Raw genomic sequence first — 17,323 nt, 5'->3', positions numbered from 1 at the left:
TGGTGTATAACCAGTTTGAACCCTTGGGTAGAGGGTGCATTCGTCCCCAGAAACTGAATTTTCCCTTCAGAAGGTATATTGGCCTTCTTTCTACGACCCAGCTGGCAAGCTCTGGTGTTTTCCTGTGTTCTGTCCTGTACATTATTCTTTAGGTTTTTCTCAGTATTTGAGGTGGAGAGAATTATTGTGCCTGGAACATATTGTGTGCTGAGTAAATAAAACAGCTGATGCTTAGTTGAGGACCATTTGCCCTTTTTTTTTTTTTTTTTTTTTGGTTACCTGCAAATCTGTGAACAACTGGACAACAACTGGGGTTACTAATGCAAATTGGGCTAAATATGACCTAAAAAGTATCCCTTGTCATTGAACTGTTCAGTTCTTAAAAATCAGAAATGTAGAAGTTAGAAGATCTAGGGACTTCCATACTGAAGGGTATTCCTCAGGATTAGTTCAGACCTGCATTCTGGTCTGGGGGCTAAACTGGAACATCCTTTAATGGTGAGCAGCATCTACTAGCTTTGCTGCATTCTTCTGTTACAACAAATACAGTAATCATTGCTACCTCTTGCTTTCTTGTCTCTGTGTCAGGCCAGAAGCATGTTTTGGGAAAGAGGTGTGGTGTCTTTTTTAATATGTTTGCTCTCCCAGCAACCAACAGTACAGGTTCATTCTGGATGTTAGAATTTGCCTATTTTCCTGTGCCAGGTGCTTTACATACATTTACATTTAACCCACACAGTAACCCCATTATAGCGAAAAGGTAGGGGCTAAAAACTAAAGTCAGCATTCCTCTGGTCTGGGGAAAGGGAATCAGACTTAATTTGTCTCAGGAAGATTTCTGGCATGGATTTTGTAGAACATTTAGTAAATTACCCGAAGAGATTAATCAGTCTTTCTTGGAGAACAGTGAAAATATCAGAGACTCTGAAAGAGTGAATGCTAAGCCACAGGAGACCTTAGCCTCCAGGAGGCAGGGCAGTTCCGTGATCTCTCTGGATGGATCTTTGAGGCATGACTGTGAGGAGCCTGAGAACACTAACTTCTAGAGTATAATATGCTTTATAGGTTCATTCTTGTCCTGATCAGGGAGATATTTGGGAAAAGGAGGATGCTTGTTCTCAGGGGTCGTTTATAGTTTGAATCATTTTCCTCCAAATGGATTACAATCTCTCAAATCAGTTGGCCGCCGAGTCAATTTAGACTCATAGCAACCCTGTAGGACAGAGTAGAGCTGCTCCGTAGGGTTTCCAAGGCTTTACAGAAGCAGACTGCCACATCTTTCTCCAGCAGAGCGGCTGGTCTATTCCCATCTGCTGACCTTTCAGTTAGCAGCAGAGCGCTTCCACCACTGTGCCAGCAGGGCTCCTACAGTCTCTCTCGGGACCTGAAATTGACCAGCTTCTCCAGCAGTTCTCCAAATTTCTGGATTTTGTCTCGGCCTAGAATGGACCTAGTGGTTATTTCTGCCCTTCTTGGCCTAATGTCTCTAACTTTGAGAGTGAGAGGGCTGAAGTCTCAGGAATGGACTCATCACCTGGGGTTGAGTAGCAGGGGTTTTTCCCATGACTAGAATCTATTGGAGCCCTGGTGGTACAGTGGTTAAGAGCTCAGCTGGTAACCAGAAGTCAGCAGTTCGAATCCATCAGCCGCTCCCTGGTGATCCTATGGGGCAGTTCTACTCTGTCCTACAGGGTTATTACCAGACGGAATCAATTCGATGGCAACGGGTTTGGTTTTTGAATTTTGGTTAGGATCTATTAGACATACCTGGCCTGTGGTAGTGTGGATAGACAGCTTTGCAACTCCAACATCACAGGAATGGGCCTTTCCTAAGTCTGTTTCCAGCACTGTTGACCTTGGGCAAGTCAGCCAACTTTTATACCTTCATCTCCTTATTGGTAAAATGAGACAAATGTCTGGAGAATCAATGAAGTAAAAATTAAAAACACAACATGGTTAGACTTTTATGGGCTGAATAATAAAATATTTTTAATTGCCAAAGCAGTACATGCTTTATGTTCCTGTGATGTTTGAGGTTTTTTTTAATACTATAGAAAGTAGAAGTACCCCATAATTCATCCTCTCCAGCCCCTGCTGCCAGATAACTATGTCTTGCATTTTGTTGTGTAAAAATATTCTTTTTAATGACTACACTGAAAACATTTTTGCGAGGCAGAGGTAGCTAACTAACATGCAACTCCTGAGCAGTGTAACTTTATTTTCAGTGACCCCTTCTCCAGCTAAGCATAGAGCCAAGATGGATGATATTGTGGTCGTAGCTCAGGGCTCCCAGGCGTCACGGAACGTCAGCAACGATCCAGATGTCATCAAGTTGCAAGAGATTCCAACCTTCCAGCCACTTTTGAAAGGTAAGGGGTTGCATTTTGCCTTATGTGAACTGGAGATTTTGCATAGCCCCACTACCCTCTCCCCAGATATCCATGTGCCTTACTCTCTCATCTCCTTTAGGTATTTGGCATCTTTTCAGTGAAGCCTTCTTTGACTACCCTATTTAAAATTGCAACCCTTTTCCCTGCCTATTTTTCTTTCTAGCACTTAATCATCACTGGCCTACTGACTAGGTTATATGTATACAGTCTGTATTTCTCTGCTAGACTGTGAGCTCCATGATGGCAGGAACTTTATGTGTTTCGTTCCCTGTTGAATCCCAAGCACTTGGAATAAAGCCTGATACAAAAGCAGGGACTGAGTGAACAAATGAGTGTCAGAGTTGGCCCCTACCTTTATCCATGAAAGGAATGTCATTCTTGTCCATGATCTGGACTATACAAAAAGAAAAAAAAAAATAGGTTGACTAATTCAGATTCATAGAGAAAATCTCCATGACCGCTGATGAAATTGTAATTAATCCTGGCAACTGTGTTGAATGAGGGGAATGTGTCTGGTTTGGTACAAACTATCAGCCCACCTGATTAGCATATATTGAGATAAACCCAAAAAAACAAACCCATTGCCGACGAGTTGATTCCGACTCATAGCAACCCTATAGAACAGAGTAGAACTGCCCCATAGGGTTTCCAAGGAGCACCTCATGGATTCAAAGTGCTGACCTTTTGGTTAGCAGCTGTAGTTCTTAACCACTACACCACCAGGGTTTCCTATATTGAGGTAAAAAAAAAAAAAAAATTTTTTTTTTTTTTTGAGTAAAAACTGTTTAATATGAAGGCCATAACTTTATTATTTTCATATTTCCGTTCAGTAGTAGAGATGATTTTCTATTAACTGAACGAGGTTTCTACTATAGCAAACGTTGCTCTCTCTGTCACCTCCCCACCAATATTAAAGACAAAGTTGCTGTCGAGTCGGTTCTGACTAATAGCAACCCTGTAGGGCAGAGTAGAACTGCCCTTTAGGGTTTCCAAGGAGCGGTTGGTGGATTTGAACTGCTGACCTTTTGATTAGCAGCAGAGCTCTTAACTACTCTGCCACTAGAGCTCCCCTTCAAGATTAGGAAATATAAATGGATATAAGGCCTTGGATTTACTTAACCTGGCATAATATAAAACATCCTACGTTTATATAACTATTTGTATGAAAAAGTACCCCCACCATATACACATATCATCCCCTTAATTCTTACATTATTAAATATGTTTGAATGATTTGTGCAGTATCAGACAGCTGGCAGATAGAAAGGTTGAGCTTGAACCTTCTTTCCTGACTTCAAATCCTATACTAGTTAGACTATTCTACACTATAAACAAATGGTCCTTTATATATGATCCATACATCATCTCATTTTTCCCGATACTTATCTGTTTTACAGATGAAGAAATACAAGCTTTCGATCTGTTCCCCATGGGCTTCAGGGTTTGACTTTGGTAACCTCTCTGGCTCTTACATGAAACAATACGTTATATCCTATTACCCATCTTCTTATTAGTTTTATTATTTTGAAGAATAATGTGATACTCCATCGAAGCCAACTTAATGAAATTTCCATCTCCACATATCCTTGTTTTAAGCATAGTACAATCAGACTAAAAGACTTAGCTTTTACCCTTAGAAAGTTGGAGGTTGTACCCTTATTCTGTACCCCATCTCTTCTGGAATTGCTGGTACTTCTGTCCAACAGTCACAGCTTTCGTACTATTTTGTTGTTGTTGAGTCGATTCCAACTCATGCACCATAGGGTTTTCAAGGCTGTGACCTTTCGGAGGCAAATCACCAGGCCTGTCTTCTGAGGCGCCTCTGGGTGGGTTTCATCCTCCAGCTTTCTCCTAGTAATTCAGTGCTTAACTATTGGCCCTACCCAGGGACTCCATTTCCATGCTTCTACTTCCTGTTAACTCTATCATCTCTCCCCCCAAACTATCTTCTGGTCCAGAGTGAAGCCTATGTGACCAAGTCTTACCCCATTTTAAGGAAATACTTAAACAACAACAAAACGACCTTTGAGTGTATTTAATAATTTTCTAATTTTAGTTTTTCCTTTTTAGGTATTTGAGATAACTCATATTTTATGATAATCTGATTAATAGGGGAAGCATCTGGGAGAAGGCTTGGTGTTCTCAGATTTAAAATCATCACTGGGAACCCAAAAAGTGAATAATTAATGTGATACAGCTAAAAGAATACTGGACTTGATTGCATTGACGTCTGGGTTTTAATTGTGACTTTGCCACCAGTGAGCTCTGTTGCCCTGGCTTTGTTTTCCTACTTCTTTGCTAAGAGCACTGAGAAAAGGTGCCGGAGGGAGGAAAGCTGGTGAGAAGCAGGTTATAGTAATGTGATTTGGGGTGTGTCTAAGGAAAGTGGAGAAATCACTATTCTTTCCATTTTTCAGATGAAAACATTGAGGCTCGGAGAGCTAAAATGAATCGCCTAAGGTCACATGGCTGTAAGTGATGGCCCATCTCAAGATGCATCAGAACATCTAGTTTGAACCATTCTGCACGTAGAATAGATTCAGTTTCCAGTTCTAGCAAAGCCCATTATAGTAATCACCAGATTTTAGTAGGAAATGGGTGGTGGGTGTGAGGTTGTTTGGGTTTTAAGGTGCAGCCTTAGTTGCAAAACCTCCTGCTTTGACATTGTTCTGCCTGGTAATTTAAAGCCCTGCCATCTGCCTGCTGGACCGCTGAGGGGGCCACTCATCATTGTCGCCTTTGTACTCTAATCTCTTTTTTCCCCCTTTACTGCTTTCAGGATGAGGCTATTTCTCAAAGTTGTAAAAAGGGCCACACAGTGAAGGTTGTACCCACCAGGTTTGATTTCAGAAAGCTTTTATTCAACTTAATGACAGTTTATTCTTTGAAAACAGTATATTCCAGTAATACACAGAGTTCACTATTGTTCCTTAATGTCATATGATGTAATGCTACTGCTGGTGGGTGAGTTGCAGAGGCAGCGGGCTGTGCGAGTTTGGGGCTATTCGCATGACTGAGGTAATGTTTGCATTTTAAATAAGCAAGCAGATTCTTTGGCCTCAACCCTTTTGGATAAGTACTTAAAAAAAAAAACAAAAAACACCGTTGTCAGTAGATTCCAACTCTTAGCAACCCTGTAAGACAAAGTAGAACTGCCCCGTAGGGTTTCCAAAGCTGTAAGTCTTTATGGAAGCAGACTGCCACATCTTTCTCTAGTGGAAAAGCTGTTTGGTTCAACCCACAGACCTTTTGATTAGTAGCCAAGTTCTTTAACCACTGCACCACCAGGGCTTCTAATCAATAAGTATAACAGTATAATTTAATATAATGCCAAATATCTGTTCTTCCTTTTTTTTTAACATGACTTTTTCATAAAAAAAACAAAATTTACTTTTTCATAGCAGTCTCTAAATTAGCAATTTATTTGGAAATGTGAAACATTTAATAGAAAATTAGAAAAGAAAGTACCAAAAAATGGCCACAACAGGACACAAGGCAAAATATAGTAGATTTGATATAAATTAGATTCGTAGAAGTTAAACAAGGTCTATAAATTTCTTACTTAAAATTCAACCACTCATAGTTTTTAATGACTTCCACCTATTTTATGTCATTCTGTAGATATGAAATATTCACAGTAGAAGTACAATATTGTTAAATATTTCATATGTAAAAATTGTAAAAATAATTCTTTCATTCACCACTGGTGGATGAGTATATGCTCACATACACACAGGCATATGACATTTTTTGCAACTGATCTGCTATTTTTATTACTGACCTAAGAGATTGTTTTACTGCCTAGGAAAGGACTGTCACTATACCAACAAGGAGGATCAAAAGTATAAAATGTATGCTTAAGTGATACTAAGCAGTTTTGTGGGGAGTTCTCTGTTTGATTGTTGAGAACATGATACACGTGAAGTAGATTTTGATACTTAAGAAGCCTGGGACTTTTCTGGATGGAGTAAAATCTTATGGGACAGCAGTGAAGATTCTCAGATCACATTGAATATTGAGAACTGCTGCTTGCGAATTGTAACTGAGGGAGAATAAAGTGATAGAAACCTTTGATAAGGACACCAAAAGGGAGCTAGATTTCAAATCAGTTTCTTCACATACTTCTCACTCTCAAACCTATTAGCCAGACAAGTAAAGATAGAAAGGCTTTGCATCTATCGGAAGCCTGTCTTTCCTGGCTGTTAGACCTTACCTCTGCGTTTGAACATGCAGTGCCAGAGGCGGGGAAGAGCAAATGGGCCTTTGTCACAGCCGCAGTCTTAAAGCAACCTCTAAGCCTAGAGTTGATCCAAGGAGTGTGACATTTGCCCATAAACACTACATTTGAAACGTTGGTAACTTCTTGGTTACCTTGTAGATTTATTTGTGTGTGTAATTGCTCTTCAGTTAACCTTTTAAACATGACTGTTGATCAGAGAAGTGTTAACCTTACTCAGCAGAGCAGGAAGCATCAGATGAGTGGTCATGCTCAGCAGGTTGAGAAGATGAAGCCATGTCTCAAGAGCAGCCTCACCTTTTTTCTTCACTGCAGTAAATCTCTGTGTGCCTGCATCCATGCTAGTCTCTTTCCACTGAACCTCAGAGAAGGCATCTATGCCTTTCTTTGAAACAATACCTCTTCAGTCCACTCTTTCTTTCCTTTGCTGGGACTTGGCTTCTATACTTTCCTTCTCTCTAGCATCAAGATTGTTGTCGTTAGGTGCTGTCTAGTTGGTTCCGACTCAGAGTGACCCCCCATATACAACAGAATGAAACACCGCCAGGTCCCAAGCATCTTCACGATCGTTGCTATGCTTGAGCCAATTGTTGCAGCCATTGTGTCACCCCATCATGTTAAGGGTCTTCCTCTTTTTCAATGACCCTGTACTTTACCAAGCATGATATCCTTCTCCAGGGACCGACCCCTCCTGGATAACATGTCCCAAGTATGTCAGGCGTAGTCTGACATACTTGCTTCAAAGGAGCATTCTGGTTGTACTTCTTCCAAGACAGATTTGTTCATTCTTTTGGCAGTCCATGGTATATTCAATATTCTCCCCCAGCATCACAATTCAAAGGTGTCAGCTCTACTTCAGTCTTCCTTATTCATCGTCCAGCTTTTTATTGCATATGAGGCAATTGAAAGCACCATGGCTTGGGTCAGGGCCACCTTAGTCTTCAAGGTGACGTGTTTTTTTTTCCAATACTTTAAAGAGGTCTTTTGCAGCAGATTTTTACCAAAGCAACGCATCTTTTGATTTCTTGACTGCTGCTTCCGTGGGTGTTAATTGTAGATCCGAGTAAACTGAAATCCTTGACAACCTCAATCTTTTCCCTGTTTATCATGATGTTGCTTATTGGTCCAGTTGTGAGGATTTTTGTTTTCTTTATGTTGAGGTATAATCCATACTGAAGGCTGTAATCTTTGACCTTCCATCAGTAAGTGCTTCAAATCCTCTTTACTTTCAGCAAGAAAGGTTTTGTCATCCGTATAATGCAGGTTGTTAGGAGTCTTCCTCCAATCCTGATGCCACGTTCTTCATATAGTGCAGCTTCTTGCATTATTTGCTCAGCATGAAGAGTGAATAAGTATGGTGAAAGGATACAACCCTGACACATACCTTTCTTGACTTTACGCAGTATCCTCTTGTTCTGTTCGAACAACTGCCTCTTGGTCTCTGTACAGGTTCTTCATGAGCACAATTAAGTGTTCTGGAATTCCCGTTCTTCACAATGTTATCCATCATTTATTATGATCCACACAGTTGAATGCCTTTGCATATTAGTGGATCTCTTTCTTTCTGTTTATATGTTCAGATCTTCCCAAGTTTAAAACAAAACAAAACAGAAAAACCAAACCCATTGCTGTCGAGTTGATTCCGACTAATAGTGACCCTACAGAACATAATAGAACTCCCCCATAGTGTTTCCAGGGAGCGGCTGGTGGATTCAAACTGCTGACCTTTTGGTTAGCAGCCAAGCTGCTAACCACTACACCACCAGGGCTTCAAGTTTAAAACAGAAAACACAAAAATGCTTTCTTTTGATTCTACTTCATGGCTTCCATGCTTTCTCTTTTCTTATCTCTGCTGCCTGTGTAGCTACCATAGGCTGCCCCTGCAACCGTTCTAGCTCTTCAATTGTTTGAGGTTCTTCTGGTCAGGCTCATATACATCATTTCACAAAGATTTGCTTCTCTTGAGGGTTACCAGTGATCTCTTTTCATGACCAAAGTTTTTCTCAGTCCACGTCTTCCTCTTCTTTTCCATATTTGATATAGGTGTCTGTCCCACTTACTAAACCTCCTTTCTTTTAACTTCATGCCTAGTGCTATTTTGGGGAACCTACGGTTCTCACAGCTTTAAGTATTTTGAAATATAGACATCTAGATGATTCTAATTCTGTGTCATCAGCTTCAACTTCTTGTTCTTTTTCTTCGACTGTGAACTAGTCAATACAGTCAAGTATTTTTTCTTTAAAGGAACCTAGTGGTGCAGTGGTTAGGCATTCAGCCTCCAACCAGAAGGTTGGCAGTTTGAACCTATCTGGCAGCTCCACTGGAGAAGAATCTGGCAATCTGCTCCCATAAAGATCACAGCTAAGAAAACCCTAAGGAACAGTTCTACTCTGTCACATGGAGTCACTGTGAGTCAGATCGATGGCACCTAACAGCAACACCAAATTGTTAAATTCACAATGCCCACTCTTCTACCTAGGTATATATGTGTTTTTTTTTTTTTTTTCACTCATTCCATTTTATTTATTCAACAAACACTTACAGAACCCTATTTTTATTAGAGAAATAAAACACCTTTTCTGCCTTCTAGAAGCTTGTAACCACCTGACTTTCCATTGAACCTTTCCTGTTACTCAGTTTTCTGTAGCCCAGTATATGCTCTATCTTGGAAGAATATATATGTACACTTAAAAAGAGTGTATTCTACAGTTACTGGGTGTATACCACCACCACCGCCCACTGCCATCGAGTCGATTCTGACTCATAGCAACCCTGTATTGGGTGTAGTATTCTATAAATGTCAGTTAGGTCAATGTGGGATTGATGGTGTTCAGATTTTCTATATCTTTACTGATTTTTTCATATTGATTTTGTCACTCACTGAAAGAGAGGTGTTAAAATCTCCAGCTGTGATTGTGAACTTGTCTATTTCTTTCTTTAATTCTGTCAGTTTTTGCCTTATGTATTTTGGAGGCCTGTTATTAGGCACACATGCATTAATGATTATTGTGTTGACCCTTATATCATTATGAAATGTCCTTATATCTATGTATTACCACCTGTCTTGCAGTTTATTTTGTCTTATGTTGATATAGCTACTTCAGCTTTCTTATATTTACTGTTTACATAGTATCTTTTTTTCTCCTTTTTTTAAAAAATCTATTTGTGTCTTTAAAGTTCATCTTTTGTAGACGGCATCTAGTTAGGTCTTTTTTGTCTTACAATCTGCCTTTTAATTGGAATATTCAATTAATTTGTAGTCCTTGGGTAGTACCGATGATTAATAGGCTTGCTGCTAACTGAAGTGTTGGCAGTTCGAATACACTCAGAGGTGCTTCAGAAAAGGCCTGGCAGTCTACTTCTGAAAAATCTGCCATTGAAAGCCCTATGGAGTATAGTTCTACTTTGACACACATGGGATTGCCATGAGTAGGAACTGATGGGGTTTTTTTGCTCTTCATTATCTATTTGTACTGTCCACTTTTAAATATATATATATATTTTTTTATTGTGAAATAAATATAACACAAAAGTTTCCATTTTAACCACTTTTAAGTGTATGCTTCAGTGACATTAATTACATTCACAATATTGTGCAACCATCACCACTATTTTCAAAGCCTTTTCATCACCCCAAACAAACTCTGTACCTATTGAGTAATAACTCTCCACTCCCCCAAGCCCCCATTCCTCTGGTAGGCGCTAATCTTTCTCTATGAGTTTGCCTATTCTAGATATTTTATATAAGTGGAATCATAACAGTGATTGTCTTTTTGTGTCTTACTTCACTTAACATAATTTTTCAAGATTCATCCATGTTGTAACACATATTAGAACACCATTCTTTTTTGTGGCCAAATAATATTCCATTATATGGATATATCACACTATGTTTATTCATTCATCTATTAATGGACACTTTGATTGTCTCCACCTTTTGGCTATTGTGAACAATGTTGAAATGAACATTAGTATGTAAGATTCTGTTGGAGTCCTTATTTTCAGTGCTTTTGAGTGTATACCTAGAAATAGAATTTGTGGGGTCATATGGTAATTTTATATGTAACTTTTTGAGGAACTGTCAGATTCTTCCACAGGGCTGTGTGCTGTCTGCTTTTGGTTCCTCTCATGTTCCTTTCCTTTGTTCTTTTGGATCAATTGAATATTTTTTAGTATTCTGTTTTAATTTCTCTGTTGGCTTTTTAGCTGTACTCCTTTGCATTAGATTTTAGTGGTTGCCCTAGAAATTACAATAAACATCCTTAACTTACCATAGTTCACTAAGAGTTAATATTGTATCACTTCACATAAAATGTAAGAACGTTTCAATGATATGGTTCCCATTCACCCCCACTTCTTTGTGCTGTAGTTGTCATGTATAATAAATACATCCACATACATTAGCAATCTTATATAGTATTTTTAAAAAATATAGCTGTAATTTAAAAAACTTTTGTTGTGTTTTAACAACAAAGAACCCCTGAGGGAGCAGGAGAGCATTAGGATGCAGACCCCAAATTCTTGTAAAAAGACCAGACTTAGTGGTCTGACTGAGACTAGAATGTCCCCAGAGGTCATGGTCCCCAGACCTTCTGTTAACCCAAGACAGGAACCATTCCTAAAGCTAACTCTTCAGAAATGGGTTGGACTAGACTATGGGATAGACAGTGATAACTGGTGAAGAACGAGCTTCTTGGATCAAGTAGACACATGAGACTATGTTGGCATCTCCTGTCTGAAGGGGAGATGAAAGGGTAGAGAGGGCCAGAAGCTGGCCTAATGGATTTGAAAAGAAAGAGGAGGGAAGAAGCGTGCCATCTCATTAGGGGGAGAGCAATTAGAAGTATGTAGCAAGGTGTTTATAAATTTTTGTATGAGAGTCCAACTTGATTTGTAAACTTTCACTTAAAGCACAATAGAACATTTTTTTAATTTTTTTATTATGTTTCAGGTGAGAGTTTAGAGCACAAATTAGTTTTTCATTCAAAAATTTATACACAAATTGTTTTGTGACTTTGGTTACAATCCCTGCAATGTGTCAGCACTCTCCCCCTTTCCCTTTACACCCTGGGTTCCCCATGTCCATTTGTCCAGGTTTCCTGTCCCTTCCTGCCTTCTCGTCTTTGTTTTTGAGCAGGTGTTGCCCATTTGGTCTCACATACTTGATTGAACTGAGAAACATGTTCCTCATGTGTGTTGTTGTTTGTTTTATAGGCCTGTCTAATCTTTGGCTGAGAGGTGGACTTCGGGAGTGGCTTCACTTCTGAGTTAGCAGGGTGTCCGGGGGCCATAGTCTCAGGGGTTCCTCCAGTTTCTGTCATACCAGTAAGTCTGGGCCTTTCTTTTTCTGTGAATTTGAATTTTCTACATTTTTCTCCTGCTCTGTCTGGAACCCTCTACTGTGATCCCCGTCAAAGCAGTCAGTGGTGGTAGCCAGGCACCATCTAGTTCTTCTGGGCTCAGGCTGGGTGGAGGCTGTGGTTCATTAGTCCTTGGGACTAATATTTTCCTTTTGTCTTTGAATTTCTTCATTCTCATTTGCTCTGGACGGGATGGGACTAGTAGATGGATCTTAGATGGCTGCTTGCAAGCCTTTAAGACCCCAGATGTTACTCACCACAGTAGGATGTAGATAATTTTCTTTAATGAACCAGGTTATGCCATTTGACCTAGATGTCTGCTGAGACCATGGTCCCCAGCTCATGGCCCAGTAACTCAGTCCTTCAAAGTGTTTGGATGTTTCTAAGAAGCTATTATGGCTTTTCCTTGGTCAAGGTGTGCTGACTTTCCCTATATTGTTACCTTTCCCTTCACCAAAGTTAACACTTGTCCACTGTCTAGTTAGTGATTTCCCCTCTCCATCTGCTCCCTCCCTCATAACCATCAAAGATTTTTTTTTCCTGTGTGTAAACCTTTTCTTGGGTTTTTATAATAGTGGTCTTACACAATGTTTGGAAACCCTGGTGGCGTAGTGGTTAAGTGCTACGGCTGCTAATCCAAGGGTCGGCAGTTCGAATCCGCCAGGCGCTCCTTGGAAACTCTATGGGGCAGTTCTGTTCTGTTCTATAGGGTCGCTATGAGTCGGAATCAACTCGACAGCACTGGGTTTGGTTTTTTTTTTTTTTGGTTTAAACAATGTTTACCCTTTTGTGATTGACTTGTTTGACTCAGCATGTTGTTGTTGTTGTTAGGTGCTGTCGAGTCAGTTCTGCCTCGTAACAACCCTGTGTACCACAGAATGAAACACTGCCCGGTCCTGCGCCATCCTTACAATCGTCATTATGCTTGAGCCCATTGTTGCAGCTACTGTGTCAGTCCACCTCCTTGAGGGTCTTCCTTTTTTCCGCTGACCCTGTACTTTACCAAGCATGATGTCTTTCTCCAGGTACTGATCCCTCCTGACAACATGTCCAAAGTATGTAAGACGTGCTCTCGTCATCCTTGTTTCTAAGGAGCATTCTGGTTGTACTTTTTCTAAGGCACATTTGTTAATTCTTTTGGCAGTCCATGGTATATTCAGTATTCTTACACCAGCACCACAGTTGAGAGGCATCAGTTCTTCTTTAGTCTTCCTTATTCATCATCCAGCTTTCACATGCATGTGATACAATTGAAAAAACCACGGCTTGGGTCAGGCACACCCTAGTCTTCAAGGTGACATCTTTGCTTTTCAACACTTTAAAAAGGTCCGTTGCAGCAGATTTGCTCAGTGTGATGCGTCTTTTGATTTCTTAACTGCTGCTTCCATCGCTGTTAGTTGTGGATCTAAGTAAAATGAAATCCTTGACAACTTCAATCTTTTCTCCATTTATCGTAATGTTGCTTATTGGTCCAGTTGTGAGGATTTTTGTTTTCTTTATGTTGAAGTGCAATCCATACAGTAGGCTGTGGTCTTTGATCTTCATTAATAAGTGCTTTAAGTCCTCTTCACTTTCAGCAATCAAGGTTGTGTCATCTACATAATGCAGATTGTTAAAGAGTCTTCCTCCAATCCTGATGCCCCATTCTTCTTGATATAGTCCAGCTTCTTGGATTTTCTCAGCGTACAGATTGAATACATACGGTGAAAGGACTCGACCCTGATGCAAACTTTTCCTGACTTTAAACCACTCAGTATCCCCATGTTCTGTCTGAACAACTGTCTCTTGACCTATGTACACATTCCTCATGAGCACAATTAAGCATTCTAGAATTCCCGTTCTCCGCAGTGTTACCCATAGTTTGTTATGATCTGCACAGTCGAATGCCTTTGCATAGTCAATAAAACACAGGTAAACATCCTTCTGGTATTCTCTGCTTTCAGCCAACACCTGACATCAGTAATGATGTCCCTAGTTCCATGTCCTCTTCTGAATCTGTCCTGAATTTCTGGCAGTTCCCTGTCGATATACTGCTGCAGCTGCTTTTGAATGATATTCAGGAAAATTTTTCTTGCGTGTGATATTAATGATATTGCTCTATAATTTCCACATTCAGTTGGATCAACTTTCTTGGGTATAGGCATAAATATGGATCTCTTCCAGCCAGTTGGCCAGGAAGCTGTCTTCCATATTTCTTGGCACAGACAACTGAGCACTTCCAGCACTGCATCCGTTTGTCGAAACACCTCAGTTGGTATTCCATCAGTTCCTGGAGTCTTGTTTTTCACCAGTGCGTTCAGTGCAGCTTGGACTTCTTCCTTCAGTACCATCGGTTCCTGATCGTATGCTACCTCTTGAAATGGTTGAATGTCAACTAATTCTTTTTGGTATAATGACTCTGTATATTCATCTTCTTTTGATGCTTCCTGTATCATTTAATATTTTCCCCCATAGAATCCTTCGTTATTGCAATTCAAGGCTTGAATTTTTTTCTTCCGTTCTTTCAGCTTGAGAAACGCTGAGTGTGTTCTTCCCTTTTGGTTTTCTATCTCTACCTCTTTGCACATGTCATTATAATACTTTAGTTTGTCTTCTCGAGCTTCCCTTTGAAATCTTCCATTGAGTTCTTTTACTTCATTATTTCTCACTTTTGCTTTAGCTGCTCAATATTCAAGAGCAAGTTTCAGAGTCTCCTCTGACATCATCTTGGTCTTTTCTTTCCTTTTCTGACATCAAGGACATCATACGTGAAGAAAGCAAGCAGTCATTAAAAAGAAAGAAAAGACCAAGATGACTCAGCATAATGCCCTCCAAACTAATCCACGTTGTGAAGTGTTTCACGGATTCATCATTGTTCTTCATCATTAAGTAGTATTGCATTGTGTGTGTGTACCATAATTTGTTGATCTATTATGTCTATAATTTTTGTTTTAAGCAATCATATCTTTCAAAAAAGTTAAGAAAAAATTATATATAGAATGTGTATTTATCCACATATTTACTATTTCCAGAGTTCTCTATCCCTTTCTGTAGTTCAAGTTTCCATTTTATATCTTACTTTTAGTCTGAAAAACATCTTTTACCATTTCTTGTAGTGCATATCAACTGGAAACAAAATCACTGTTTTTATTTATCTGGTAACGACATTTTTTTTGCCCGGTTTCTACATTATAAAGTTATTTTTGTCTATTGTGTTATTAAGAATTTTATTGAGAGAACAAGTTTCTGTGAAATCTAATTTTTCAACACACTTTGACCAGTTAAAACATCCACTGATGTTTCTTGCTTGAATTAATTATACTGTAATTGTTGCTGCCTTAGGCTGGGTTCTCTAGAGAATAAAACTAGTGAAGCGTGTGTGTATATATGTGTGTGTATGTGTATACATATACACAGAGAGAGAGCGAGAGTAAGAGAGATTTATCTCAAGGAAATGGCTCACGCAGCTGTAGAGGCTGAGAAGTACCAAGTCTGTGGGTCAGGTATCAGGCTGGAGGCTTCTCCTGACTCATGTAGCTGCAGGGGCTGACAAACCCAAGATTGGCAGGTAAGATGGCAGGCTGCTGGCTCACAGGCTCTGGAGGCTGATGAATCCCAAGATAGGCAGGTAAGATGCCAGGCCACTGGTTCAAGGCTTTGGAGGGCAACAAATCCAAAATTGGCAGGCAATGTGGCATGCAGCTGGCTCAAGTCTCAAGAACCAGAGGTCATATGACAATGAACCAGATGCTGGATGCAGAGAAAGCAGTGAGCTTTGCCAGAGCATCCATATATATTGGATTCAGGCCACATCCCTGAGGAAACTCCTTTTACAACTGATTGGTCGATCACATCAGGTCACATCGTGGAGGATGAGTATCTCATTATATAACTGCCAAACTACATCATTACATAACTGCCAAATCCCTGAAAATCGTGGCCCAGCTGAGTTGACACACAACCTTAACAATCACAGCCCACCCCTTGTCAACTTGGCACCTGTGTACATCTCCTTAAACTATACACCATCTCTAAATAAAGCAATTATAAAATCATACTTGTGCCTAACACGATACAGCTATAACGTGTACAATGGAAAATGCACTAGTCCTGTTTACATCTTATATAAGTGAAGAAGACAAAAATATTTGATGCACACATACAAGGAAGAAATAGTCAAAACAATTACAGACCTTGTTTCTGCAACTGGTCACATAGTTGTGACTGATATTTAGAACTACCTTCTTTCACCACCCATTCCGTATTCCCTTTACCCTCAGCAAGCACCTCAGCTGGTCATGGGTCTCTGCCTGGTGGAGTGATCCAAACCTTCATTCCTGATGGGTCTGGGCCATTAGTAGCCATATCGGAATTGAGTTGCTATAGTTTTCCATTGACTTTAATCACAGGACATTGTAGGGGATCTTCTGTATTCTCAAATACCTTTTTTACCTCTAGTATGCAGCTTCGATCTGATTTCCACCTAGTAGTCAGGATCAATTACACCAGCCAATATGGTGACACCCTTCTTTGCCTGTTGATATAGAGGTATGAGGAGCCCAAAGTGCCCAAGTGGCATTCTTAACTTCCAGTTCAGTGGAATCCATGTTGTGTCTCCAGGGGGGAGCATTCTTCCCTTTGAAACTAAGACCCCTAGACCTGTAGAGCATAAGGTTGTGGGAACAGGAAACAAAAATTCTGCAAGTGGGTCACTAGGGGTAGTAGTGAGTGGTGCCACTCCCATTTCCACCCTTTCGTTCCTGGAACAGTGAATCCTGGCCATGGGATAAACAGCACCATATATCGGACACTGGTTTAAAGCATATACAGCCTCCTGGAGAACATTGCCCCGACACTGCAAAGTGTTGCCACTTAGCTGGTGCAGTAGTTGTGTCTTTAGAAGGCCATTCCATCATCCTATCAAGCCAGCTGTTTCAGGATGATGGGCAACATGGTAATACCAGTGAATTCCATGAGCATGGGCCTATTGGTGTACTTCATTTGCTGTGAAGTGAGTCCCTTGATTCGAGACGATGTTGTGTAGGATACCATGACGGTGGATAAGGCATTCTTTGAGTCCTCGGATGGTAGTTTTGGCAAAGGCATTGCAGGCAGAGAAGGCAAATCCATATCCAGCATAAGTGTCTATTCCTTGAGGTGACTGATCACCTCAAGGAATGGTGTGGTATCAGGGACTCAGTGATGGTCTTTGCTGATGACAGATTGTGTATTCAGCAGTGGCTATAGCCAAGCCTTGGTGAGTGGAAGTCCATGTTGCTGAGCCCATGAATAACCTCCGTCCCTGTCATCATGGCCGCTTTGTTCACGAGCTCATTGGGCAATGACAGGAGTGGCTG

At 40.3% G+C, this 17,323-nt stretch overlaps 1 protein-coding gene across 2 annotated transcripts in view; it reads left to right on the top strand.

Moving 5' to 3' along the window:
* Positions 1-17,323, top strand: part of BORCS5 (BLOC-1 related complex subunit 5) — a 101,256-nt gene that overhangs the window by 1,084 nt on the left and 82,849 nt on the right. For both annotated transcript variants that reach the window (XM_023554399.2, XM_003405654.4), the window contains exon 2: positions 2,226-2,369. In XM_023554399.2, the coding sequence (XP_023410167.1) occupies positions 2,226-2,369 (144 nt within the window). The remainder of the gene's footprint in view (positions 1-2,225; positions 2,370-17,323) is intronic.

Source organism: Loxodonta africana, chromosome 4 (genome assembly GCF_030014295.1).
Source record: "Loxodonta africana isolate mLoxAfr1 chromosome 4, mLoxAfr1.hap2, whole genome shotgun sequence".
In the NCBI taxonomy this organism is placed as follows: domain Eukaryota; kingdom Metazoa; phylum Chordata; class Mammalia; order Proboscidea; family Elephantidae; genus Loxodonta; species Loxodonta africana.
The sequence above is the reverse complement of the archived record's forward strand: the minus strand, read 5'-3'. Positions and strand labels throughout refer to the sequence as shown.